At 48.5% G+C, this 27,814-nt stretch overlaps 1 protein-coding gene across 1 annotated transcript in view; it reads right to left on the bottom strand.

Annotated features, from left to right (window-relative positions):
- CC2D2B (coiled-coil and C2 domain containing 2B) overlaps nucleotides 1-27,814 on the bottom strand; it is a 119,559-nt gene that overhangs the window by 40,658 nt on the left and 51,087 nt on the right. The window contains exons 17-20 of the mRNA XM_074999603.1: nucleotides 11,749-11,896; nucleotides 10,986-11,124; nucleotides 2,908-3,111; nucleotides 1,168-1,257 (exon numbers count right to left, since the gene is read on the bottom strand). Coding sequence (XP_074855704.1) covers nucleotides 1,168-1,257; nucleotides 2,908-3,111; nucleotides 10,986-11,124; nucleotides 11,749-11,896 — 581 coding nt within the window. The remainder of the gene's footprint in view (nucleotides 1-1,167; nucleotides 1,258-2,907; nucleotides 3,112-10,985; nucleotides 11,125-11,748; nucleotides 11,897-27,814) is intronic.

Raw genomic sequence — 27,814 nt, 5'->3', positions numbered from 1 at the left:
CCCCTAGTTCAGAATACTTCAGAGTAGCTTATGCTGTCTTGCATGTTCATTACTGCAAGCCACAGTAAATGAGTTCTGACTGGCTAGAAGGGAAAGTGAAGTCACACAGACAACACAGGATACCTCTGTTACTATTCTGCAAACCATATGCAGTCTGATGAGGTCACCATAATGTAGCCAGCTTCCCCTGACTGCCTTGGCAGCAGGGCTGGCTGCAGTCGGTTGGGGCTGAGGGGCTGGCGGGGTGGGACAGATTACTGGGGATGGAGCCACGGGGAGGGGGTTACACTTGTATTAGCTGGGGGAAGAGTTCACTCATTGAGTGAACTAGGAGAGGTGTATGTGTCCCCGTTTATGCAAGTACTCATAAAGTACTCATTTAACAAGGGATGAGTGTATTTTGGGTGGCCACTAATTCAGGTCTACAGCGGCAACAGAGGAGAAATCCTTCCCCCTATCTTCTTAATCAAGAGCGCTGTAAAATGACCTTCCATTATATCCAGCTGAGAAGAAAAGATTCAAAGCTCCCTCTTCCTTCCTTGTGTATGGCAGCAACAAAGCAATTTACTAAAGAAGCATTTTCTCAAATTTTACTTCTGAAGATGCTGAGGTGCTATTAGTTCAATAAAAGTTCTGAGGACCCAACAACCTACAGGAAGTACTTAGCATCTTCTAGGCAAAAGACCTTGATTTCGGTCCCAGTCATGGTCACACTGATGCTAATGCATGCAGTACGGTGACAGAGATATGTAATGGAACTTGGTGCTCCTCACCTCTAGGTCATCAGCTGAATTTCTGACCAATGCTGGCTAGTAGAACCAGAAGTCATAATAATTTGATCACTATTTAGATTTCTATATACACTTAATTAGAGGTCTCAGTCTACACAAGGACAGGTGTCCACCTCACCAAAAACACCATCATAAATGACTCCCTTATTTGAAGTCTAGAAGCCAAGAAATTTATGAGCATAGAAACTCAACTCCAGATGTCACCACTTCACCTCTTTAGGTTCACTGATTGATTTGTACTGCTGCTGCACATGCTACTGCTATTTATTTTCTAGACAACAGTGTAATAAGCATTACATTCACAAAACAGATTCTGAAAAGAAAAAAATGTTCATTTTTCTGATAGTCAATACAGTCATGTCAATATTTCTCATACCTTCCTTATAAAGTTCGCAGAACTAATCCTTTGCGCAGTAATAGGATCCACGTCCTTCATTGATATATCCTCTAATTGACTTTCATACTCCTGAATACAGAAGTGGGTAAATTTTCTAGATCATACACTGATCTTTACAAGACTTTTTAAAGAAAATGAAGAGAGGCAGTTAAATAATCCATATTATGTTCCACTTTTTAACAACTATGATGAAAGTAATAGCTGTTCCAGAATATGACATCCTTGTTGGATTCTCTCAAAGTGCATTCCTAAACACTTCATAAAGTTATAACTAAAAACAAAAATACAGGAAAAAGCAATATATAGGGAAGGGGAGAAATAAAGAGTCAAAGAAATCCAGGGACACACCAAGGCTATTTTATGGAAACAGGAACCACTGAGGAAAAGATGTTGGACCTAAAAGTTGTGAGACCATGTAACAACACTAAAAAAAGAAACTGATGTAAATTATACAGGGGCAAAGGGAGAAAAGGAAGGAAGGACGAAATGCTTGAATCATCGGTTGTGTGAAAAGAAAGAAAAATACAGTGATAGTCGGAAACAATTTCAGGAGGGTTTTAAAAATAAGTATGGCAATTCTGAAATGAACACTCTAGGGAAGTAGAGAGCCAGTGAAGAAATTTCAGAGGAAAACATAATTCTTTGTATTGTGAGAAAATGAGCCAAAATATTTTGCAGTTTGGAGACCTGGATCTTGGGGAGACAATAGCCAATCAAAAGATTAGACCATGAAATTATTGAGGATTTTGCCAATGTGAAGCTGACACACATAGGCCAAGATGTTGAGTGTGTGTTAGGTGAATTGCCACCCTATGAGAAGAAGAGTTTAGAATCAAAGATGATGACAGAATGACAGTAAAGGAATATCTGAGTCAAGATGGAAGAAAGGTGGTGCTCCTGAATTTTCCTCTGGCTGAATTTTCTGAGGGGTTTAGTTGAAGAACATTAAGATAAAGCCATAAAATTACTTTAAGAGAGCAGGCAGAACCATGTTTGTGGTAGGACTGATAATGTTACTCCAAAGTTCCCATTTAGGGCCACTGTCTTCACTGAATGTTGCATTCTAGCTACGTCAGGCATACTCATATATGCATCCTACAGAGAATAGTGTTGATCAAAGACAGGACCACAGAACAAAATAGGAAGTAGTATTGCAGGAGAATTGCCAACAATGCCTAGAATTCATGTACTACCAAAAATTTAGGGGGAACAAACAAACAAGGAAAAGACTTTCCTGAATATTTTTATTTTTGAAAAATATCAATGGGCAAACAGAAATAGGTAATGCAACAGGACCTCAAGAAGTAGCTCTGTTTGTTCCCATTTTTTCTTCATAGCTCTAGAAGGATGTATGCTTGGATTAAGGTCACACAAAGCAATTGTCTTCCAGAGACTGAAAGCAATGTTGACCAATTTCTGGTATCAAAATTTCAAGGTTACATTCTGATATCCCTACTCACTCTGACTAGCACTTGACATCACTGAACACTACAAAGACTACTTGAGCAATGAAGTACCATTCAGCATGAATAAGGACATTGGAATCTGACTCTTAGGCCAAACGTGATGATATGTAAAAGTTTACACATCCTTGCTGCATACAGAAATCATATAGGAAGAGGACAGTTGAATTCAACTACTATGAAAACCCAAAGATTAATATTAAACTAAGCCTCTCATTTATAACATGAAACTGTTCATAGTGGAAATCTTAAATACCTTAATGACTGCATCTGGTATCTCTCTATCATACAGTGGTATTTGCTGAAAATGCCAGAAATCTAACTGCTCCGAGTTCCTAAACTGCAACAGCTGGAAACGTTTACACTTTTTAATCTCTTCTTCAGTAACAAAGTTAAATTCTTCTTGCAGCTGTTCAAGACGAAAATATGTTGACACAGTTTGCTCCTTGGATCTTGCATACTATTAGGGAAAGTAAAAGCAAGGTTTGAATATTGTAAAACTTTTTGAGTGATGACTAATTGGGATGACCACATCTCCCTATCCCAAATACAGGACAGGAAGTATTGGGGGGGTGGCTCCCCAGCTGCAGCTGTCAAGGGCTGCCTCCCCAGCTGACCTGCCTGGATGTCCCATACTTCGGGGAGCCAGGAAGGAAGCAGCACTGGTGCTTGTGCTCCTCCCAGCTCCCCTGAGGCATGGGCAGCTGGGAACTGGGCGGCAGCTGTGTGGGTGGGCTCCCAGCTCCCATGCCTGTGGAACTGGGAGGAGACAGCAGCGGCGCCCACGCTCCTTCCATCTGTGTTACTGACAGAGGGACAAGATCACGTCTGTCCTCTTCCCCCTGCTGGATCTAACTTTAAGGAATCTCTATTTGAGGTAAAACTCAACTACCAATCAGTAAAGGAGTCTAGTCTGCCTGTATGGGTAACTGATGGCAGTTGTTTTTATAAAGATGGCCATCCTCATGCTGGATATACTGCCTATATCTGAGCTCTGGAAAGATCCTGCAAGGGACAGTGAAACCTTTGTCTGCCCAAGCAGCTGAGTTAGTAGCTGTGTTATCTATAATGACTCGTGAAGATCCACTAAATAACATTTGCATCTGTTTGAATTCTATCTGGGTGATTTGAGCTCTATGTGATTGGATGCCTACTTGGCGGGAATGAACTATGACATATGCTGATGAACGACCCACAGGGTACACCAAATGTCTAGTCCATGTGTGGGAACTAGCTGAACACTGATCTGGAGAAGTGTACTTTCTTAAAGTAAAAGCCCAGAGGAAAGATCCGGCAGAAGTCTCCCGTGGAACCATCAAGTGGATTTATTAGCTAAAAAAGCAGCATTGTTGGGAAATGAATCTCTGTGGACTCTTTCTGATAAGAAAATAGTAGATGTAAGGCCCAAACCGATGGAGCTCTCAGCCCAACCTGATTTTAAAGGATTTGCAAACAAGAGATAAGGAGATTCAACAATTGCTGCAAAATGGGGCACACAGAGAGTACCAAATCTTTAAGGACAAGTCTGACCTAGTTATGGTGATCACAAAAGATAATCTTGAAGTTTCTCCCGTTTTATTGTTTCCCAATTTTCAAAGAAGAGAGTTAAATACTTTGGCACATAACCAAGGACATTTTGGTGTTGAAAAGACAATGCAAAGCAAAGCCATGGTAGCACGGTGACCAAATTTGGCTCAAAATGTAGCTCATTGCATTAATAATTGCTTGGCTTGTGCTGAGAACCATCTGGACCCTCGAGTGACAAAAGGTCAACTTTGTCATCAGCCTATAGGAGGTCCGTGGTCTAGCATTCAAATTGACTATATTGGCCCTCTGCCAACAACAACCAGAGGCCATAAATATTGTTTGGTGGTAGTGGATGCTTTTACAAAATGGATAGAAGCATACCCTACCAAGTCAAACATAGCAATTGCAACAGCCGGAGTCCTATTAGAAGAAACATTTTCAAGATTTGGCCTACCAGAGGTGATCGATTCTGATCAAGGCTCTCATTTTACTGGAGAAGTCATGAAGTCATTATGCCAAACCTCAGGACTCCATCACAAGTTTCACACATCTGGTCACTCACAGAGTTCAGGTTTAGTAGAGCGAACTAACCGAACCCTAAAAAACACCCTAGTGCTTAATAACCAGAGGGAGGATTGGGATTGAAAACTCCCCTTAGTATCGATGGATTTGAGATGTGCAGTAACATCGCATGGCTACCCCCTGCCCCCCAAGGAGCAATGAAAGGTAGCAGCTACCTGAGCATTGGTGGGTGGGAGGTGCCCCTCCAGATAATTTCCCACCTAGGTTCCACATTGACTTATTGCTTCATAACACCATTAACAACATCAGTGATATTCAGCACCAGGTAGCTGTTCATTTAAAAACAAATATATTAAAGTGAAGGACAAAAGGTTAGGTGAATCGTTCAAGTCCAAAGAATGGGATGTGGGAGACAAGGTGTTATATAAATACTTCTCCAAAAAGGACAATACTTTTAGCCTTGGATGGGTGGGTCTGGTCTGGATTACCAACAGAGCCAGCCCAGCTGTTTATGAGATAGAGTTAATGAGGAGCAAAGGGAAAAAGGTCTGTCACAAATGGTTCCATTCCAGTCAGCTCAAGTAGTGAAGGAGAAATTGAAGATTCTGTTTCTTTATCTGTGTTTATTCTAGAGCATGCAGAACACCAATCGCCACACACATTTAATGTATTACCTTGTATAAAGTTGGTCATTGTTTGCTTTTTGTACAGCATTGATTATAAACAGTGGCAACAGCTATTTCTGTACCCTAACTCCAAAACTGGAATAAAGAGGTTTACCATCAGGTGAATTGAGTAAGTGGAATATGTTCCTCAGACCCAGGGATGAGGACACGGAAGGCCCTGTTTCCATTTTGTTTATGTGAGCCTGGGAAACCGTGTTCTTCAATGGAAAGAAGAACAAGGCAATCGAGCAGGTACAGTTTTGGCTTATAACTTGGAAATGTGGACTTGGGATATTCTCCCACTGGGAAAAGTCTCTAAAATTTCAGAAATTTGTAGTTGGAAACTCTGGAATCCAAAAATAATTGGTTGTGCTGGAGGCTCGGTAACTAAAGTCCACTAAAATGTTCATGCATTACATCTAACCTAAAATACCACATGAAAGAGGGAGTTACAAATGTCACAGTTCCTTCCAATGGACAGTTTTATACCCCAGTTCAGAAGATGAGGATACGTTCCCCCTCACGAGATTTCTTTGTTAGTCTTAATTGTACAATTAACTCCTTTCAATGGTGCAATGCTTCCGGAAGTGTAAATGGTCTTTGTCCCAAAAGGGTACCTTCTATTAATAAGACCAGCTGTGCGGGATGGATGACCATGTCATTAAATGTTAACGATTCTGGAATATAGACCCTAATAGGAGTTTTTGGCTCTAAACTAAGTATGCAAGCTTTAGTGATACCTAAACCCTATGTCAGCCACATTAGCCCCACAGTGGTAAAATAAAATCTTAAGTGCATGATGATAACACATGCACAATACACCCTATGGAAGGCCACTTTGGACCTACTTGATTCAATTGAAAAAATCCAGCTCAGATGTGGCCCCCTCATTGACCCACTCTCGAGGGGCTGGGACTTGTGGTTAAGAGATGCGATACCCACTTCAGCCACACAAAAAAGACATACGGCATCCAAAGTTTTAGAAGGGACGAGTACCGGATTAGGAAATGCAAGTGCACTAAGTGCAAGCTCCATGGCCCAGCATGAAAGATTAGCAGGATTATTAATTCATGTCAAAATGTAATACCACATTCTTTCTTATAAATTAATGTGGCAACTACAGTACCTTGTATCATGTTTCCAAAGAGGGGATATGTTGAGGTAAATTTGGAATATGATATTAACTAGTTTTCATTTAATTTTCAATATCGATTCTGGTTTAAGGGGGTTCCATCTTGGTTTTCACTTTCAATATGGATGCCATATTAGGTTCCATTCTGAAAGGTGGCTGCTGATGCAGAGTCATTCCCCCACCATCAGAAAAAGGCATGAAAACTAAAGGCGGGAAAGGGCTGGGTCGCCTGACTAGAATCTGCCCAGAGACAAGAGCCTATAAAAGGGGTGGAGCAATCACCTCAGGGCTGTCTTTCTCTAGTGTCTCCTGTCAGCACTGGTGGTGACAGTCTCTCCCAGGAGATCTACAGGAGGCCTCTGGTGGCTAGGACAACACTAGTATACTGTCAGGCTTCATAAGCCAGGTGTACCCTGGTGGCTAGGGCAGCAGTTATACCATGTCAGGTCTTGTAGGCCAGTGTAATCCTTATCTGATTTTAGTTAAAGAGTGGTGAGGGAATAGTCACTCATACACGCATGCATGCTTGCCATTTTCTCCTAGGCATTTCCCAAAGCTGGACGTCACTTCAAGAGAAGAACAACAGAAGAAAGACGAGACAAGCAGACACACCTTTTCCAGTTTCAAGTGCCGTGCTGTCCCTGACTGCCACCCTTGTTCCTCTCCGCTGCAACTACCAGACTTACCTGATCTTCCCTCAGTCTTCAGGACTACATTAGGGAGTGGGGAGGAGGGGAGTACATAGTCTGACACAGAGTGATGACCAGAACCTCAATAATCAGTTCATTATTCTTGTTTGTGGTTAAATAAATTCTTTATTGTTTGTTCACCTTTTAATTCATGTTGTGGTTAATGAACGGTGACTAGATACGGGAAAGGCATCAGACTTGTATTTCAGGCAGGGCTCATTCAGCCTCCCCACTGTTTACGGAACTATGGAAAGTTGTGATATAAAGGCTCTTTATAGACTCATGGCATTGTGTAGGGAGATAAGCTTCAGCAGTTGTGGAGTTGAGTCCAAGCTCCTTTGAAGTCGATGTATGCAGCAGGCTCCAGGATTGATTTGGTGGTGTTGATGAAGAAACCAAGAGATTGTAGGAACTGTCTTGTGGATTGTACCATGGCTCTTATAATGTCCTGTGACAGCCCCTGAAGGACACAATTGTTGAGATATGGGAATATGGTAATGCCTTCCCCTCTGAGGTGCACAGTTAGTGGTGCAAGGACTTCAGTGAATACCCTGGGAACAGTTGAAAATCCAAAGGAAAGGACTTTGTATTGATAGTGTTGTGGTTCGAGGGCAAAGCACAAAAGGCATCTGTGAGCCGGGTGAACCATGACATAGAAATAAGTATTCTGAAAGCTGAAGACTGCAAGCCAGTCCCCCTCATCCACTGCAAGGATTATAAAAGATAGCGTGGTCATTTTGAAGCACTATTTGTGAATATATTTGTTCAGCCACTGTAAATCGAGGATGGGCCTCCAACCCCATTTTCTTTTCCGTTAGGAAGTAGTTTGAGTAAAATCCTTTTCCTTTATGTTGTTTTGGAACTTCTTCTATGGCTTCAATTTGTAGGAGGTGTGGTGCTTCAAGCCATAGTAAGTTCTTATTGGAAGGGTCCCTGAAGGAGGAAGGGTAAGTGGGGGTTGTTGGAGGGACGGAGAGTAGAGGGATAGTATATCCCTGGGCAACGGATGTCTAACACTCATCTGTCTGTGGTTATCAGCGTCCACTGATGGTAAAAATGATGTAGGTAGTGGTGGAATATTTTATAATTGTGCACTGGAGAGTGTGGGAGGTTTGACAAGCCCTCAACCAAAACTTCAAACCTGCTGTTTTGGGCCAGTGGAGGTGCTGAGTGGTTATTTGGGGCCTTGCTCCTCTGATTTTGTGTCTATTAGTATGGTATTGATATGATTTATAGGACTGTCTTGTGAATGATTGGTCCTTGAACCTGTGATATGGGGTGTATCTCCTTTTATGCAACAGAAGAGTGTACATTCCCAAAGTGCACAAAGTGGTTCATGTGGCCTCGCTGGAATGAAAGACCTCGTCTGTGTTTGTTGCAGAGCTTGAGTTTATCAAACGGTAAATCTTCCACCTTAGCCTGGAGTTTTTTCAAAACACCTGCTGCCTGCAGCCATGAGGATCTTCTCATAGCAATGGCTGTGGCTCTGGCTCTGGCTGCAGTATCAGCTAAGTCTAATGCCATCTGCAGTGCTGTTTTTGCTGCAGTGTGGTCTTCCTGAATCATAAATTTTAGGGTAGGTCTCTTGTCTTCGGGGAGATGAGAAATTAATTGAGAGAATTTAGACTAATTGTTGAAATCATGATGGGCTAAAAGCGCTGAATAATTAGCTATGCATATTTGAAGTGTAGAAGATGAATAGATCTTTCTACCAAATATCTCCAGGAATTTATGCTTCTTGTCAGCAGAGGTATTTTTATACATTGATGATTTTGCTCTGTGGTTAAAAATAGAAAATCCATGCCCTTTGCTGGGACAAAATATTTTCTCTCAGCCCATTGACCGGTGGATGTAGCCATGGCAGGATTTTGCCAGACTTCACCTTCTGCCTCCATTATAGCCTCATCAAGGGAGGGCTATTCTGGCCATTGTAGGTGGTTGTAAACTTTTTAGAAGCTTATGTTACTTCTCTGGTATTTCTGTTAAATTAATCTCCTGGCTGACTGCCACTCTCTTAAACAGATCCTGGAGTTGTTTCAGGTGACCAGGAGAAGAATGGTGTATGGGTGAAAGGGCTTCTCCGCAAGACATCACAGATTGAGCCATTGGTGAGTCAGGAGGAAGGGGTGACTCGGATCATCTGGCAGGTAGATATCACGCATTTCTATGTCTTTTCCATTGTGTGAGAAGACAGACAAGATAGGAGATGGTTGGTGTTGTGGCACAGCAGAGGGTGTCCTAATGGGGCTTCTGTAGTGACAAAGTGATTGATGTGATCGAGGTCTAGAGTAGGAAGGCTCATGTGGATAGTGATGATGATGATGATCTGAGTAATAACACAATGCGTGAATTGCACTCGGGAATGAGTGTTGTGAGGAAAAGGCACTTCTACAGTCATAATATCAATTAGTCCTAGAAAAGCGTGGTGATCTGAGGACTTCTGGAAATTGACTGACTACTCTGGGTGAGCGATCTCTGTACACTGCAGAGTAATGGGAGCAAGGTGATTGATAATATCTCGGTGCCTTGTAATAAGGATGATAGCCACTCACAGTATCTCTGTGGTGGTAAGGTGGACTGGGGGATGGTGCCTGGTGCCCCTGTGGTGATCTAGTTAAAGAACAGGGGCTATGGTTCCCCAAGGGAACTCTGTTCATTTTTGCCCTGGCTTTCTGGAGTGCTGCTTGTCAGACGTGGTGTGGCACCTGGGTTTGATGTTGCTCCTACAGTGCTGGGAGAGAGCGTGGCACTGTATGTTCTCCCAGCACTGGCTCTGTTTCAGCCAGTGCTGGTTGTGCACTCGGCATGGCAGCCATCACTTGGTCTGCCAGCACCAGCGATGGACGCTTAGCCCCTTCTGGCATTGATGGTGCTGCAGGGGTTGAAGCCACTTTCACTGAGGCACAGATTTTAAGTTTAGACTCAGAGGCAGGCTTGGGCTTTTGTATGCCCAATGTGCCCAGTTTATCTCCCTTGCTCACCCTGGGTAGGGAGTAAAATGGGGAAGGCTTACTATATGCCTTAGTCCCCAGTGAGGAAGAGACGGCGACCCTGACAGAAGGGACATTGTCCAGTTTAAACTGCAGGACTGGCAGTGGCTCAAGAGTTTTATCAAAAAGGAGACTTTTCAGCTGCAGCTCCCTGTCCTTTCTAGCTCTCGCAGTTAAGCTCTTACAATGAGAGCATTTCTGAGGAACGTGAGGCTCTCTGAGGCAACGAATACATTCTGAGCGTCTGTCTGAGGCAGGCACAGGATCAGAGCACGTACAGCATTTTTTAAAGTCCAGTGTTACTGACATGTCTGTGTGTTTCTTATTGTCTTATTCTTCTATTTTACTTTTTTTTTGTAATAGGCCACATCAGCAGACTATGTACAATGAATGTTGAAGCTGACAAGAAAGAAAGAAGCTCCTTTCTCATTCTTTTTGTTTTTTTTAAGTATGTAACACAAACAACTATGCTATAAAGAAAGAACTATGGTTTTAGAAACAAGGAACTAGTAACTGCACACTATATATTGCCTCTATAGGTCTGAGGAGAGAGGAGAAAGCCAAGCTTCACCTGCAGCTGAGGGTGGCTATGAAGGTACTGAGCAGAGAGCAGAGCTGCACATGTGATCCCTAGTGGTGCAAACAGTGTGAGCTGCGATCGCACATGTGTAGCCCCACTGGCTGCTGCTCAGAGAAGTATCTGTGCTGTGGTGCTGAGCAAGCCCAACACCTACCATGGAGCACCCCTGGGGACAGCACTCAAAGAAAAGTTATTACAAATTCCTAATACTGAACTCTACTAACATTACCAAAATGAATTGCATCAAGTCTGAATACTCAGGGTCGTTAGGATCAATCTTGACTTCTTTGGCCCATTCAGTAAATTTCTGTGTGTCAGTGAACCACAGGAGTCCAGTAGCTATTTCTGCATTTATATTTCTTGGCACCCTAGAAATGAATACAAGCCTTTCACCTACTTTGTCATACATTTCCTCTTATATACCATACACACAATACTATTGCAAACACTTCCAGTTCTCACAGACATCATTACATCATTAGGCTCAGTCTTACTCAGAGACTACACACGCACTACAGTCTGGATCAATGCTCTGAGATTGATTCACTGAAGGTGATTTAGTGAGTTTAGTTAAGACCCACCAAATCAACTAAAAATTGTTCTCCCATTGACCCTGTTACTCCACCCCAGACAAGAAGAGAAAAGGAAGTCAACAGAAGAGTTTCTCCTGCTGATTTCCTGCAGTAACTCGACTTAAGGTATGTTGACTCCAGTTACATGATTCACATAGCTGGGATTGCATAGCTTAAGTTGACTTTCAATTGTACTGTAGATGTCGCCTAAACTTTGATTGCAAAACAAACAAAGATGGAGACACCCAAGAAATATGAAGAAAACAGGTTAACTATCATCTACAGTAAGTCAGCATGTTACAGAAAACCTTGTCATAAAGCAAGTGATAATTATAGCATAACTTTTCCAATGTAGTTAAACATGAGATGCTATATAGCAAAACCTATGACAAGTTTAGCTTTAATTAGCTTAATTATTACCTGCAACAAGCAGGGATTACTTTCTGAGATAAAGGAGCTAATGGAATTCCTTCCTCATTGACTGCCCAGGATAAGGAATAAATTAGTTTTCCTGATGTCAAAAGACACACTTCTTCGGTTTCATTTTCATCCAGAAGAAAAGGTACATCTGTAAATTAAAAGTTGTTGGAAAAAAATAAATCTGTGTAATTAAAGTTCCATCTAGTCCAGTTTTTCCCAAGCTTTTGAAAGCTGAGCTCTTCAGAAAAAATGAACCCAAGAACATATCCTTCAACCCTGCCATTTGTTGTTAAAGGCCTACCCATCTTACTTTACACATCTTCCACACTTAAGTGACAAGTGTCCTTCATACCAGCACCCCAAGTTTCCTTTCAAACAGAAGTATGTACGTAAGTGCTTTTCTGAATCAGGATGCTTTCTTAATTTGGAGCCCAAAGGATGAGAGCCTCTCATTACTCAGATCTTCTGGGAATATGGACGGTTCTTTATGAGATCTAGCAAAAATTTCTGATCAGCATCAACAGGCGGTTTGTGATCTGCTGGAGTAAGGGACTGACTGGGAGGGAATTCTGAAAAATCATGTCTATTCACAGTCCTTCTTAGATCTCCTTTATTAGTTCTTGAGTCAGAGGGTATCTCCTTCCTTGGAACCATTGCTCACTAGCACAGTCACAAAAATGTGAAATGAAAATGGCAAAGCCACTGTGTGACACTCACAGTGTGCCCAGGATTGTGGGTTACCTTTATGGCCCCTTACCATAGCAAGAGAGAGACTTGCCAGTGTTACACTGAGTAACAGATTCTTGTCTCTACAGAAAGAACCTCAGGACTCTGCCAGTCCCTTATTTGCCTTGACTGGGCACGAAAGTTCATGAGCCACCTTGAAGTGCATTCCCCTGTAATATGCAGTACCAGTTACTGGACACTCTCAGTAATTAACAAGTCTACTGCCTCCAAAGAGACACACTACACACCAACTTATTTGATTCAACCAAGAATTCACACTTTGCTTAATATTATAGCACTGAGAACTACAGGTGATAAAACAAAGTTAAAGAGAGACTCAAAGTGATACTGAGTAACAGTAGTAGAAACAGATATGATTACAAATTAAACAAAAGCATAACACATTTCTGAGACTAAATATAACTTTAGCAAGCTACATTCCTTTGGCTAAAACAATTTTCTTACCCTCAAGACCCTTTTGCACAACATGCTGATTTTCGGTCACATCAGGATCTAGATTTTTCATCAATTACTCCCCTCTTGAGAAATACAATAAGACTTCCAGAGGTGCTGGAATAATTTCTCTAGTGGAGTAGGGGGGTGCTGGGTGCCACTGAATCCTCTTCTGGTCAGATGTGAGCCTACTTTTCTTTCTAGTCTTACAATGGGGTGGCATCTGTCTCTTGCAAGTGCCTCTCCAGCAGATGATTCTTTCAGCTGGTCTCCAGTGACTCAGCAAACACACTATCCCCTACCACCTCCAATAAATACAGTGTCTAGTTCTTGCTCAAGGCCCTGGTATAGTTCTTCTAATGTAGTTCTTCAAAATATGTGTCCCTGTGGGTGCTCCACTTTGGGTGTCACTGTGTCCTTGTGCCACAGCTTGGAGTTTCTTTGTTAGCCATGGTTTCCCACTCCATTCCCTCTCTACCCTAGCAAATAGAGCAGGATGCTCCAAAGCAGAGGAAGGGGGAAGGGAAATGGAGCACCCATGGAGACACACATCACAAAGAATTGTTGTTACTGCACAGGGTGAATAACTTCTTCTTCTTCGAGTAGTGACCCTGATGGGTGCTCCACTTGGGGTGACTATAAAGCATAGTCACTTGTTGGAGGTGTGTTTGGAGCCCAATAACAATCACAGTTGACAGAACTGCTTGACCCACTTGAACGGAGGATGCAATCGAAGACAAAAGAGCATAGTGCTGTGCAAATGGTGCTGCTTGAAGACCACATTGCTGCCTTGCATATGTGCACACACAGGGATAGAGACTGCACCCCACTCTGCTGGTGGATGTAATACATGCAGGTGGTGTTGTCTGTGAGGATACTGACCTTCCTGCATGTGAGTTGTCATCACAAATATTGGCAAGCATAGTGGATTGCCCTGAGCTCCAGTAGATTTATGTGGAGCGCTCATTTGATGAAGGGCCTCTTGCCCTGGACTGTAAGCAAACCCAAATGGGCCCCCCATTCCATAAGAGAGGCATCTGTAGCAAGGGTAATAGAAGGGGGCAGTTGACAGAATGGCACCTCAATTAGAACATTGTCTGGACATGGCCACCACTGGAAGGAGGTGAGAACACATGGGCTACATCTACACGTGCACGGTACATCGAAGTAGCTTATTTCGACATAGCGACACAATCTACACGTCCTCCAGGGCTGGCAACGTCAACGTTGAACGTCGACGTTGAGCAGCACCACATCGAAATAGGCGTTGCGAGGGAATGTCTACACGCCAAAGTAGCACACATCGAAATAAGGGTACCAGGAACAGCTGCAGACAGGGTCACAGGGTGGACTAGCGCTTCCGAGGCAACAGCTAGCCGCTCCCTTAAAGGGCCCCTCCCAGACACACTCAGCCTGCACAGCACGCGGTCTGCAGAGCCATAGGCACGCACACCTCGAGCGATGCAGTCATGGACCCCCAGCAGCAGCAGCAGCTGCCAGAGGTCCACCCAGCCGCCCCTGCAGGAGCAGTGCTCGCCCTGCTCGATGCCATGCAGGAGGCAGCTGAGCACCTCCTTACCACAGAGGAGGAGCTGCCCACAGGGGAGGAGGACTCAACCCCCAACCCTGCAGCACCCCGCCTTCCCCCCTGCCGCACACGCCGCTGGCTGTGGAGCTACCCCACGAGCACCGACTGGAGGGAGCGGCTGGTGCTCAGAGAGTGGGACGACGACCGCTGGCTCCAGAACTTTCGCATGAGCCAGCAGACATTTCTGGAGCTATGCCAGTGGCTCACCCCTGCACTGAGGCACCAGGACACCACCATGCGGCGTGCCCTCAGCGTCGAGAAACGGGTCGGCATCGCTGTCTGGAAGCTGGCCACTCCAGACAGCTACCGATCCGTGGACCAGCAGTTTGGCGTCGGCAAGGCCACCGTCGGGGCTGTCCTCATGGACTTAAGAGGACCCACGGGAGGAGAGGGGAGGGGAGGGGGGCCCTGGCAGGGGAGAGCCACACACACCCTGCACACCCCTCATTGGTGCTCTCCCATGTGCTTCCTCTGCAGGTCATCTGCGCCATCAACGCCCTGCTCCTCCACAGGCTCGTGAGGCTTGGGGACCCGGATGCCGCCATCGCGGGCTTTGCCACCCTGGGCTTCCCCAACTGCTTCGGGGCTCTGGATGGGACTCACATCCCCATCCGCACCCCGGAACTCAGTGGAGGACGCTACATAAACAGGAAGGGCTACCACTCAGTGGTCCTCCAGGCCTTGGTGTACAGCCGGGGCCATTTCCTGGACATTTATGTGGGCTGGCCTGGCAGCACCCACAATGCCTGGGTATTCCGGAACTCGGGCCTGTGCCGCCGGCTGGAGGCGGGAACCCACATTCCCCAGCGGGAGATCCCTGTGGGGGACACCACCATGCCCCTCTGCGTCATCGCAGATGCGGCATACCCCCTCCGGTCCTGGCTCATGCACCCGTACATGGGCCATCTGTCTGCCAGCCAGGAACGCGTCAACATGCGCCTGAACCACGTGCGCCAGGTGGTGGAGCGCACATTTGGCCGCCTCAAAGGGCGCTGGAGGTGTCTCCTCACCCGCCTTGATGTGGGCCCCTCCAACATCCCCCAGAGTGTGAGCGCGTGCAGCGCCCTACACAAACTCGTGGAGAGCAAGGGGGAGGCCTTCTTTCAGGGCTGGGCTGTGGAGGCTGGCAGGGCCGATGTGCAGCCACCCGCTGCCCCCAGTCGCCAGGTGGACCCCGAAGGGACCCGGGTCCGGGAGGCCCTGCGGGCCCAGTTCGATGAAGCCGCGGGGTGAATGCTGGCAGGCCCCCCACTGCCCTCCCCCATCCTCCACAACACTCCCTGCTCCTACGCCCACACCACAGAGCACCCAAGAGCACCCCCCCCACTTTTCTTGTAAAAATAAAAGCAGACAGTTGTTTGTCAAATCAAACATCTTTAGAACTCTTATTATTATTATTATTATTATCAACAAGACTAACTAACTATGTACAGGGAAAATCTAACTGATAAATATATATATATTATAAAAATAGGGATTACATGAAAGGGGAAGACAAGGAAGGGGAGAACTATTTACATGGGGCGGGGAAGGATCAGCATTGTAACAGGGGTCAAATATACAAACTATTTATCACAAACTAACTTAAAGCTGGGGGGAATATATACGAAGCGGGGGGAGCCACATCCTGGGCCCCACGCCCCTGAAGTCCAGTGCTGGGAGTGGGCGGCTGGGATCCCCGCCTCGGCCGCAGCCCTGGCCGGGGCTGGCTGGGGGCCGGGCGGACCGGGAGATACGGCCGGCGAGTGTCAGCTGGCCCCAGGTCCCCCTCGGCGGTATGGCCCTCGGTGGCGGGTGGCGGCGGACGGCGCAGCGGCTGGAGCAGCGGGTGGAGCAGGCAGGGCGGGCGCTGTGGCAGCCGGCGCGGGCTGGGGGGCCAGGGAGTCCGCGATGCAGTTGGAGGGTCCGTATGTAGGCCCCCCATGCCTCCTGGCGCCAGGCCAGCGCCCGCGCCTGCAGCTGGAGGCGGCGTTCCTCCACCCGCAGCCGCTGCTCAGCGACCTCCAGCTGCCGACAGTGGAGGGCCAGCAGCTGGGGGTCCATCGCCGTCGGCTGCTGGTGCTGGGTCCGCCGTCTTTCCCGCCGTGGGGCTGGTCGGTCCTCCGCCGAGGGGCTGGCCTGAAGTGATGGCTCCGGAGGGCTGTCTGGGACCACTGACGCCTCGCCGGTGCTCTCCGGTCCTTCCAATGGTGCAGCTGTGGAACACAGGAAGGGGGGAAGAAGAGTGGAGACAGCCATTAGTGTGGGCCCCGAGCCGTGGCCCTTGTCCCCCCACCCCTCTGCTGCAGGTTCCCCATCCCCGTCCCCGGGAGATGCTGCTGTGATGGGGTTCTGGGGTCCCCCTGCACTGCACCCCGTCCGCTGGCAGGAGTGACTCTCACTCAGCAGGTACGACAGGAGGTTTATTAGGCAACAGATGCCCAGTTTCTCACAGAAGCGACAGTACAGCAGTCAGAGACAGTCCTTCCAACCCGTCCTGGGGAGAAGACCCCGAGGGGTGCCCCTCTGGGGTGTAGCTTTCCCCCTCCTCAGGCTGGCTGCCTTCTAGCTCTCCCTTCCCCTAGCCTCTAACTGCCGCCCCCGATTCAAACCCAGCTTGGCTCCTCCCTCCTCTTTGTTCAGGGCAGAGGTGTTACCTGCCAGTTGTAGCCCCAGGATCATCCCTAGCCACTGGGAGCTATTCAGCTTGTTTCTCATATATAGCCTGAGTCTCGCATTTGCACTCCCCCGACTCCATCACATGCTGCTGCTGCTGGGTGTCCCACCCCCTCCCCCCGGGGGACCCTAGAGGTTCCACTCCGCCCAGCCCCGGCGATGGGGCATGGCACTGTCATGCTGGGGGGCAGGGGCTGATGCACTCTTCTGAGGGACATGCCACTGCTGTCCTTGGCGCCATGGTCATCTGGGCATGTGGAGGGCCCTGGTCATATCTATTACCCCCGCCCCTCAACCCCAAGGGTGTGCACCGGGGGGGTACATACCTGATGGTCCACTCCCACGGTCGGGGGACACCCGTGGGGCGGACACCCGGCTGGAGCTCCTGGATGGGAGGATGATCTGGAGGCTGGCGTCACTCGAGGAGGAGTCCCTCTCCTCCTCCTGCTCCTCCTCTGGTGCCCCGGGGGTGGGCTCCTGGGGGGGGCCCCCGGGGTGCAGGGCTTGCCTCCGGGGCGGACTCCACCTCTGGGGCCTGCTAGGGCTCCTCGGCCGAGGTGTCAAGAGTGGCCGGAGGGGAGGAGGTCTGCCGGGGGCCCAGGATGTCCCTGAGCTCCCTGTAAAAGGGGCAAGTGACGGGGGCGGCCCCAGATCGGCCGGCCACATCCCAGGCCCGGGCGTAACCCTGCTGCAGCTCCATGACTTTACTCCGGACATGATCTGGAGTGCGGGCAGGGTGACCCCGGGCGGCCAGGCCCTCGGCCAGCCGAGCGAACGCATCCGCGTTCCGCCTCTTGCTCCCCATTACCTGGAGTACCTCCTCCTCGCTCCAGAGCCCCAGCAGGTCCCGAAGCTCAGCCTCCATCCAGGAGGGGCCCCGCTGCCGCTTTCCTGCCTGGCTGCTGGGCTGAGAGCCCTGGCTCCCCTAGGGGGGGTCCCCTGGGGCCGCTTGGGGGGCTGCTGTGCGGCCATCGCAGCTGTGGTGCGTGTCTGTGGTGGCTGAGTGACGTGCAGGCTGGCCGCATGTCTGGGCTGCCGCCTGCACGTTCTCTCAGCTTCCTGCACAGGAAGGGAGGGGGCGGGGAGCTTTAAGGGGCCGCTCCACACAGCCACCATCAAGCTCAGGGGCTGGAGAGAGCGTCTCTCAACCCCTCAGCTGATGGCCGCCATGGAGGACCCCGCAATTTCGATGTTGCAGGACATGCAACGACTACACGTTCCCTACTTCGACGTTGAATGTCGAAGTAGGGCGCTTTTCCCATCCCCTCTTGGGGTTAGCGACTTCGACGTCTCGCCGCCCAACATCAATGTTAACTTCGAAATAGCGCCCAACACGTGTAGCTGTGACGGGCGCTATTTCGAAGTTGGCGCCACTACTTCGAAGTAGCGTGCACGTGTAGACGTGGCTCTGGTGAAACAGCTACTGACTCAGGAATAGGTCCCTGGCATGTGGCCAGCCAGGATTGAAGGCACCACATGTGAAGTCTAGCCAGCTTGACCACGCATGTGGTGGCCACTATGCGTCCTAGAAGCTTTAGGCTAACATGCACCATGACAGTGGGGCACAGCTGCAAAACCAGAATGAGGTCACAAAAAAACTGGAATCTGTGAACAGGGAGAGAGATCCTGGCCATGACAGCATTCATTTGGGCCCTGAAAAACTCTAGAGTCTGAGTGGGCTGAAGCATGGACTCTTCATACTTCATGTGAAAGCTGAGACTGAGCAGAAGGTCTGCAGTAAACCAGACCATGTGAAGTGCTTCTGGAAACAAAGGTCCCTTTATGAGGCAATCATCCAGGTATGGGAAGATAACGATTCTGAGATGCCGCAGATGGGCAGCCATGACCAACAACTTCTTGGAGAACACCCTGGACATGGTTCAAAGCCAAACAGAAGGACCTGGTCCTGGTAATGGCAGGCCCCATTGTGAAACATAGGAAGCATCTGTGCACCAGATGGATTGTGATCCGGAAATAGGTGTCTTGTAGGTTGAGAGCCGAGAGCCTGTCTTCTTCGTCCAGTGCTGAAATAATGGTTGCAAGAGTGATCGCCTTGAAACATTGATAGAGGACATATTTGTAGAGCCTCCAGAGGTCTAGGATGGGCCACCGCCCACCCCCCATTCTTTTCCTGAGTTAGGAAGCATGTGGAATAGAACCCCTGCCTTGAAATTCTGCTGGGACTGGCTTGACAGCACCCAGATGCAGGAGGCATTGTACCTCTTGATCGAGCCGATTCTCATGAGAAGGGTCCCTGAAAAGGGATGGAGTAGGGTGGCAGGTAGGGGGAGTGGAAGTAAACGGGATAGAATGCCCCAGGGCCACTAGCTCTATGACCAGTTTGTCCAAAGTAACAGTGGTCCAGTGGTGGAAAAAGGGATGGAACTGTTGTTGAACAGGCTGTGAGGCAGCCAGAGTAGGAAGATCTCTCAGGCTCTCGCCCAAATTCTCGGAACTGCTACTTAGGCTGCTGAGGGTGGGACACTGGACTGCTGGTGCTGTTGCCGATGAGGCTTGTGCTGCTGGGGCCTATGCCTCTGTCGGGTGTCTTATTGCTGCAGCTGCTGTCAGAACAGCTCTTGCAGTCTCTGGTAGGGAGAGTACTGGAACCATTTGAATGGGTGGGGTATTCTCAGTTCAATAACATAGAAGCAAAAGACTTTATGCTCCATAATGTCCCATTTTTTCTGGATTTGTCTTAAGGGGTGGAGTAAAACAATTTAGACTTGTGAACCACTTCACCCACAAGTGAGTTGAGCTGTGGATGTGTGAACAAGTAGTCCACATCCTTGAAGACTAGGAAATACTTCTTGTCTGCCCCTTTGTTCATGAGAGCGATGGATGCCAGGGTCTCCCAGATTAGGTTTGTGAGATCCATAATGGCCTCATCCATGGGCAGTGCAATTCTCAAGGATGGGGTGGCTGCAGAGAATGGAAATGTTTATTCTGTTTGACCTGCACCTCCTGCAGGTCCTTCTCCTGATCTAATGCCACCTGTTTTAAGAGCTCTTGAAAATTCCAGGAGTTGTCTGTAGGGGGAGGCGACACAGAGATTACTTTGCATCATTGGTCGATGAGGAAGAGTGGTGTACCAGGGACCCTTCCTTACCCTCAGACAGAGTCTTTCACCTCTGATATGTCACCAATGTTGTGGGCAGCAGTGAAACGGGACAGTCCCTGGACATGGTGGATGGGGCCAGCAGAGGATGGGAGCGATGCAACCTCAACTCCCAAGGGGACCAAGGTGGAGCAGGCTCATGAGGGTGTGAGTAATGGTGTACAAACCATGGCGGTGGCAGCAGGTAGGCCAGTGTTGGTGGCACATCCTCCCAAATAGAATGCATGGAAATAGAATGGTGTGATGAGAAGACACTCCATTGACCAGAACCGCCCCCTTCCAGGGTGGGCGGTCTCCTGTCTGGCACCTGAGCCATGGGGAAACCCCGAATGTCTCAATAAGCAGGGGGCTGGAGGCAATACCACGGATCTGCAACGTGACAAACATAAGAACATAAGAACGGCCATACTGGCCGACAGTGGCCAGTGCCAGGTGCCCCAGAGGAGGTGAACTGAAGACAATGATCAAGCGATTTGTCTCCTGCCATCTGTCTCCAGCCTTTGACTAAAGGCTAGGGGCACCATACTTTACCCTTGGCTAATAGCCATTTATGGACCTAACCTCCAAAAATTTATTAAGCTCTATTTTAAACTCTGTTAGAGTGCTGGCCTCCACAGCCTCCTCCTGCAAGGAGTTCCACAGGTTGACTGTGCACTGTGTGAAGAAAAATTTTCTTTTATCAGTTTTGAACCTCCTACCCATTAATTTCATTAACGTGGTGTTGCTGAAGCTGGTGCTGTACATGGCTTAGGTGGCAAGCCCTCATGGTGCTTTTTTGAAGCCATGCTGTTGCTCCAGTGTTGCACACTTGGGGGAAGGGTGTCCTGGTGCTGCTTCAGTGCCTTGTCTGGTGCTGCGCAAGAATGGAGTGGTGCCTCGGCCCTGGACTTGTGTGGTGCCATATGCAACCACCACATGGACCAAGAATGGAGTCGTTTGTGTTTCATCTCCAGTACTGAGGGTGCAGGTCTTAGTTTTTGATAACCTCTTATGCCTGGGTATAGTGGATGATGAAGCCATCGGAACCAATGGTGTCAGAGGCGCCATATGTTGGTGTCTCAGCTCCAAAAGTGCCCGTTTTAATGGTGCCTGCTTGGATGGTGCCAGAGGCATTGTGGCAGCCTTTTTGACTGGCATGACCTGTGAAGACAGCACCAGAGTCTAGGAACATGCCAGAGAGATACCTGCGCTAGTGGTTGGGATGCCAGCCAAGGTAGAGGGACATGCTGAGTCTATACCTCTGGTCTCCAGTGCTGGTCTAGTGTCAGGAGATTGCTCTGGGGCTGGGGGCTGGGCAGATTTTTCATAAAGATAAGTTTTCAGCCTATTGGCACAATCCATTCTGGCCTTTGACGTGAGGCCGGAGCAATGGGTGTGGATTTGAGTCTGATGACCCTCACCCAAACACTTCACACACAAGGTGTGGCCGTCGGCAGTAGGCATGGCTTCCCTGCATGTTGCACAGATGATGATGCAGTAAAAAAACTATACTAAGCTAAGATTATTTATTTATTTATTTATTTATTTGTAAACAGGGTATGTTAACTTGGATGAATAACTACAACAAGGGAGAACAATAACTAACTCTTTTTTTGTCTTTCAGTGAAAAAGAGAGGAGCTCCATCTACTCCCAAAGATGGTAGAAAAGGAATTAAGAGGCCCGAGCTGTGCATGCACCAGATAACACGAGAAGGCACTAGTGTGCCTGTGCAATGTGGGACACCACAGCTACAGAAGAATCTCTGAGCACCTGCGCAAGGATGAACCAACTCCCAGAGTGGAGCACCCATGGGAACATTACTCAAACAAGCACCATGTACAGAAATAGAAAAGATTAACCAGAAGTCTCCTTCATCCTCCTCAGTATTCTCCAACTGGTGGACACCAGTGAAAAAAGGTAGAGAATCATGTGGTAATGGAGGAGAATGGTAAACTGGAGATCAGGATCTTGGTACCCAGAGGCTTGTGATACCTAGGAGCAATGAGGGCACTGGATAAACTGTCACATACAAGTCCTTAGAGTATGGAGTTTCCTTAGAGTACTGGGGGAGTTTCCTGACAGGTGAGCCTTCAAGGGCTGATTAGACTGGAGGCAAGGCTTTGAGCCAGGCCTAACCAGCTAGCAGCTCTCCCTAGAAGAAGGGAGCTCTCAGCGAACACTGTGAGCCGCAAACAGGGGGCAGCAGCTAACAGGGAAGGGAGTTTGCCTCTGGGCAGAACGTCCTAGAGGAGCTTGGGTGAGTGTGGGATTTGGGGGGCTGTGCGGTGAGCTGGTAGGTGAATGTCTGTCTGTCTGTGCAGCTATGTTACTTTGCAGAGAAGGGCAGTTTGATCAGCTGCCTGTGTGCCTGAGTTTGTGTGGTGCAGAGAGGAGCAGTTTGCAAGGTGTGAATTGGGGGAGTTTCCTGATAGGTGAGCCTTCAACGGCTGATTAGACTGGAGGCAAGGCTTTGAGCCAGGCCTAACCAGCTAGCAGCTCTCCCTAGAAGAAGGGAGCGCTCAGCGAACACTGTGAGCAGTGAACAGGGGGCAGCAGCTAACAGGGAAGGGAGTTCGCCTCTGGGAGTTCGCCAAGGGAGGAGCCCCGTGTTTGTTGTCCTTTTCAGATATGGTGTTCCACCTGTGCCCTGCAAGGCAGCACTATCAAGAAAAGGAGTCTCTGAAGAGAAGAGCCTGAAGAGCGATGGGGGAAGGTGGACCTGGGAGCACTGAGAGCAGCTGGGGGGAGAGGGGCCAGTGCAGTGAGAAGGGTAGACATGGGAGCAGATGGGGGCAGTGGGTTGGGGAGGGTCCTATGGTGATGGTAGCTGGGGGGGGGGTGAAAGGTGGGGAGGAGGGTCCTGGGGATATGAGGTCATTGCTCCACAGGGAGCTATGGTGACTCGTGGTGACAGGGAAGTATGAAATAGTGGGATCCTTTACCACATTCTCCACACCCCACTGCCTTGTGGGTTATCCTGGGAAGGAGCAAGGCTAAGGGAGTAAACCCTGACAGAAAATCCAGAGGGGAGTCCGAAGGCGGTTCGGTGTCAACTTCTGGCACTGTCCCAGCAACTCCTGCAGCTGAGCTGGTACCGGATGTGGAGGTTATCCTCTCCTTTGGACTATATCAGTAAAGCCAAGAGGGGGACACTGGTGTCTGGGCAGTCCAGAGTCTCCATAATAAGTGCCCAGGCTCGCGCCCGGAGAGGTACTCCGGCATCGCTGAACAGCGTTGCGTCAACACGGCAGGCAACAGATACCGGTTATAAGCTCTTGCTCGATTGGCGGAGAGAACAAGTGCCAGGGGTTGCCTTCGACAGTAGGAGAGATCCTCGCATCTCACTGGACAGTCACCGCCCACTTCAAGCTGGGCAGCCCCCAGCCAATAGGGTACTGTCCCACCACAGTTCACCTGCCTCGCTAGGTGCATGAGGCTTAAGGTTCCTGAACCTGACAAGTGACTGAAATTTGGGCACCAGGCAAACCAATAAGAAAATCAAGAAGAAATGAGAAACATCAACAATTTAAGCTTGCTTGCCGGAATGTGCGGACCATGCTGACCGGCTTGACTGAAGATCTTCAGGCCATCAGTGACACCCGAAAGACCACTGTCATCAATGAGGAACTGAAGAGGCTCAGAGTTGATATCGCTGCACTGCAAGAGACGCGACTCGCAGATTCGGGATCTCTAAAGGAAAAGGACTACACCTTTTTCTGGCAGGGTAAAGCCCAAGAAGAACCCAGAGGGCATGGTGTTGGCTTTGCTGTCAGAAACACCCTTCTACAAATGGTGAAATTAGTCATGGGCGGATCAGAAAGACTTCTTCGGATCACGCTTCAAACTTGCGCCGGTCCCGTCCACCTGATCAGCGCTTGTGCTCCAACCCCGTACGCCACACCAGAAGTAAAAGACAAGTTCTATGACATGCTTAGTGCTGCTGTAGCGCAAATACCTGCTCGTGAACAAGTGTACATCTTGGGTGACTTCAATGCAAGAGTTGGAGCTGATTGGGCCTCATGGCCTTTCTGCTTAGGACACTTCAGTGTGGGAAAAATGAATGACAATGGACAATGTCTCCTTGAACTGTGCACGTACCACAATCTGTGCATCACAAACACATTGTTCCAAACGAAGCCACAGCACAGAGTGTCATGGAGACACCCACGCTCGAAGCACTGGCATCAACTAGACGTGGTCATCACTAGGCGTGATAACCTCAAAAACGTCCTTCTGACACGCAGCTATCATAGTGCTGACTGTGACACAGATCACTCGCTAGTTTGCTCCAAGCTCAAGCTGAGACCCAAGAAGCTGTACCGCTCTAAACCTGCTGGAAGGCCCCGCATTGACGCCAGAAAGACGGCAAACTCGGAAAAAGCTGAAAAGTTCAGAGAGACCCTTCAGGAAAATCTGCGCAGTGGCCCTGGGGGCGCCGATGTGACATCCAAATGGCAACATCTGAGGGATACAGTTTACAACACGGCCTGGTCGGTGTTTGGAAGAAGAGCTAGAAACACGAACGACTGGTTCGAAGCTAACTCCGATGAGATGATTCCAGTCATTGAAAAGAAGCATGCTGCACTCCTGGAGTACAAATGCTCACCGAGCCAGAGTACCCAGCAAGCACTTAGAGCGGCCAGAAGAACAGCACAGCAGACAGCCAGGCACTGTGCCAACAACCACTGGCTCCAGCTATGCAGCAGCATCCAGACCTGTGCTGACTTTGGTAATCTCAGAGGAATGTACGAGGGTATGAAGAAGGCATTAGGACCCACCCAGAACAAGATGGCACCTCTGAAATCCAAATCTGGTGAAGTCATTGCTGACAAAGCCAAACAGATGGAGCGCTGGGTTGAGCACGACTCCGAGCTATTCTCACGCAAGAACGTTGTGGTTGACGCAGCCCTCGATGCCGTCGAGCTCCTACCAGTAATGGACGAACTGGATCAGGAACCGACTGTGGATGAACTGAAGGGAGCCATCGACAGCATTGCAGCAGGAAAGGCCCCTGGCCAGGATGGTATACCACCAGAGGTAATCAAGTGTGCTGCGGACACACTCCTGGAACCCCTACATGAGCTACTGTGCCTGTGCTGGAAAGAGGGTGAGGTTCCACAGGATATGCACGACGCTAACATTGTAACGTTGTATAAGAACAAAGGAGACAGAAGCGAATGCAACAACTACCGTGGAATCTCCCTCCTAAGCATCACTGGTAAACTGTTCACTCGTGTCATCCTTGGCAGACTTCAGAAGATTGCTGAGAGGGTGTACCCCAAATCGCAGTGTGGATTCTGCACAGAGAGGTCTACCATTGACATGGTCTTCTCTCTAAGGCAGCTGCAGGAGAAATGCAGGGAGCAGAGGAAGCCACTCTACATAGCCTTCATCGACCTGACCAAGGCCTTTGACTTGGTCAGCAGGGATGGTCTGTTCAAACTGCTCCACAAGATAGGCTGTCCTCCACAGTTACTCAAGAGGATCCAGTCGTTCCACGAAGACATGAGAGGAACCATCCAATATGATGGCGCTTTATCAGATGCTTTAAGAATCAGGAGCGGCGTCAAACAAGGATGCGTCCTTGCTCCAACATTGTTCGGGATCTTCTTCGCACTCCTCCTGAAGCACGCTTTTGGTTCTTCAACAGAGGGCATCTTGCTGCACACAAGATCTGATGGGAAACTGTTTAATCTTGCAAGGCTGAAAGCTAAGTCTAAGGTGCGGGAAGTCCTCATCAGAGACATGCTGTTCGCAGACGATGCTGCTGTAGTGTCTCACACAGAGGACCAGCTTCAAAAACTGCTGGATCAGTTCTCCAAAGCGTGCAAGGACTTTGGGCTTACCATCAGCCTAAAGAAGACAAACGTACTCTGTCAGGATGTTGCTGAATCCCCATCAATCAGCACTGACAACTATACGTTAGAGGTCGTCCACGAGTTCGTTTACCACGGGTCCACCATCACTGACACCCTATCGTTGGACACTGAGCTAAATAGGAGGATCGGAAAAGTGGACACAACTCTGTCCAGACTCAGCAAGAGAGTGTGGAACAACAACAAGCTGTACACTCACACCCTCCTTTATGGCAGCGAGACTTGGACCCTGTATGCCCGCCAGGAAAAGAGGCTGAACATCTTCCACTTGCGCTGCCTCAGGCACATCCTTGGAATATCATGGAAGGACAGAGTGACCAACACCGCCGTCCTTGAGCAAGCTGGAATCCCAACCATGCACACCCTCCTCAGGCAGCGTCGGCTCCGCTGGCTTGGCCACGTCCACAGGATGAATGATGGAAGGATTCCAAAAGACATCCTGTATGGTGAGCTAGCCTCTGGCAAAAGACCTCCCGGACGCCCCCAGTTGCGCTACAAAGATGTCTGCAAGAGAGACCTCAGAAAGGTAGACATCGAGCTGGACAACTGGGAAGAACTAGCAGACGACCACGTCAGATGGAGGCAGGGGTTACACAAGGGCCTTCAGAAAGGCGAGATGAGGATCAGACAGCTAGCAGAGGAGAAGCGAGCGCACAGAAAGCACACTAAGGACTTGCCAGACACCCACCACATCTGCAACAGATGCAGCAAGGACTGTCACTCTCGTGTGGGTCTTCATAGTCACAGCAGACGCTGTAAATGAAGCCCTCAATTGAAACTATAAAGGGTGCGATCCATAGTCTATGCAGACTGAAGTATGCCTACTACAAGTCCTTAGAGTACCTGAATTCTTGTTGTACTAAGTACAGGTTTGGTACCAAAGTGCTAACAGAAGAAGACTGTACTACTGACACTGTGGTTTGTCTGGTACCATGTGTGGGTAGGTTCTGATGGTGGGGCTGTCCAGGAAGATAAATGTCTGGGGTGCTTATCCATGACTACCCTGTCATTCAGGCAACACAAAGGCCCTATCAGAGGTTCTCTTTAGAGTGTCAGAACTTTCCAGCTCCACAAGTTCAGAAGGATTCTTTTGCTTCTATGGTGCTGAGTCAAGACGTCAGGTCTTCTGAGACTGTGGATCTAGTACGGGACCAGGGCCTTTTAGGAACTAGCTCCTTATCATGACAGCCTGAGTGCCTCTTCTTCGAAGCTTTCTATGAGGTTTAAATAGCCTTCCTTTTCTAAGGGGAAACCTACACTGAAGCTGAGGGCCTTATGGGGGCAGGGTCAGGAAGGGTCACTTGACCTGATTCAGAAGCAGGTCAAAGGGAACACTCTAACAGGAATGCTATTAGTTAAATCACATTGTTCTTTCTGTCCCTGCACATGAAGCCCATGGATAACTTACACTTCTGGGAGACATGTGACTACCTCCAACAAATATACTTGGGATGGGCCTCACAAACAGGGAGCCAGGCATGGCATACTGGAAGAATAACACTCCCCAAAAGGAAGGAAAGGAAACAAATCCATCTTCTTAGTACTTATATCTAATTAAAAACTATCTACTAACAACTAACTATATTAATCTTAAACAACCAACCATAAGAAACTGTACATGAGATATCTGAGGCATGCTCAAGGGAGACATGCTAAGGCTCCATCTCAAG

Source organism: Carettochelys insculpta, chromosome 7 (assembly GCF_033958435.1).
Source record: "Carettochelys insculpta isolate YL-2023 chromosome 7, ASM3395843v1, whole genome shotgun sequence".
Classification (NCBI taxonomy): Eukaryota; Metazoa; Chordata; order Testudines; family Carettochelyidae; genus Carettochelys; species Carettochelys insculpta.
The sequence above is the reverse complement of the archived record's forward strand: the minus strand, read 5'-3'. Positions and strand labels throughout refer to the sequence as shown.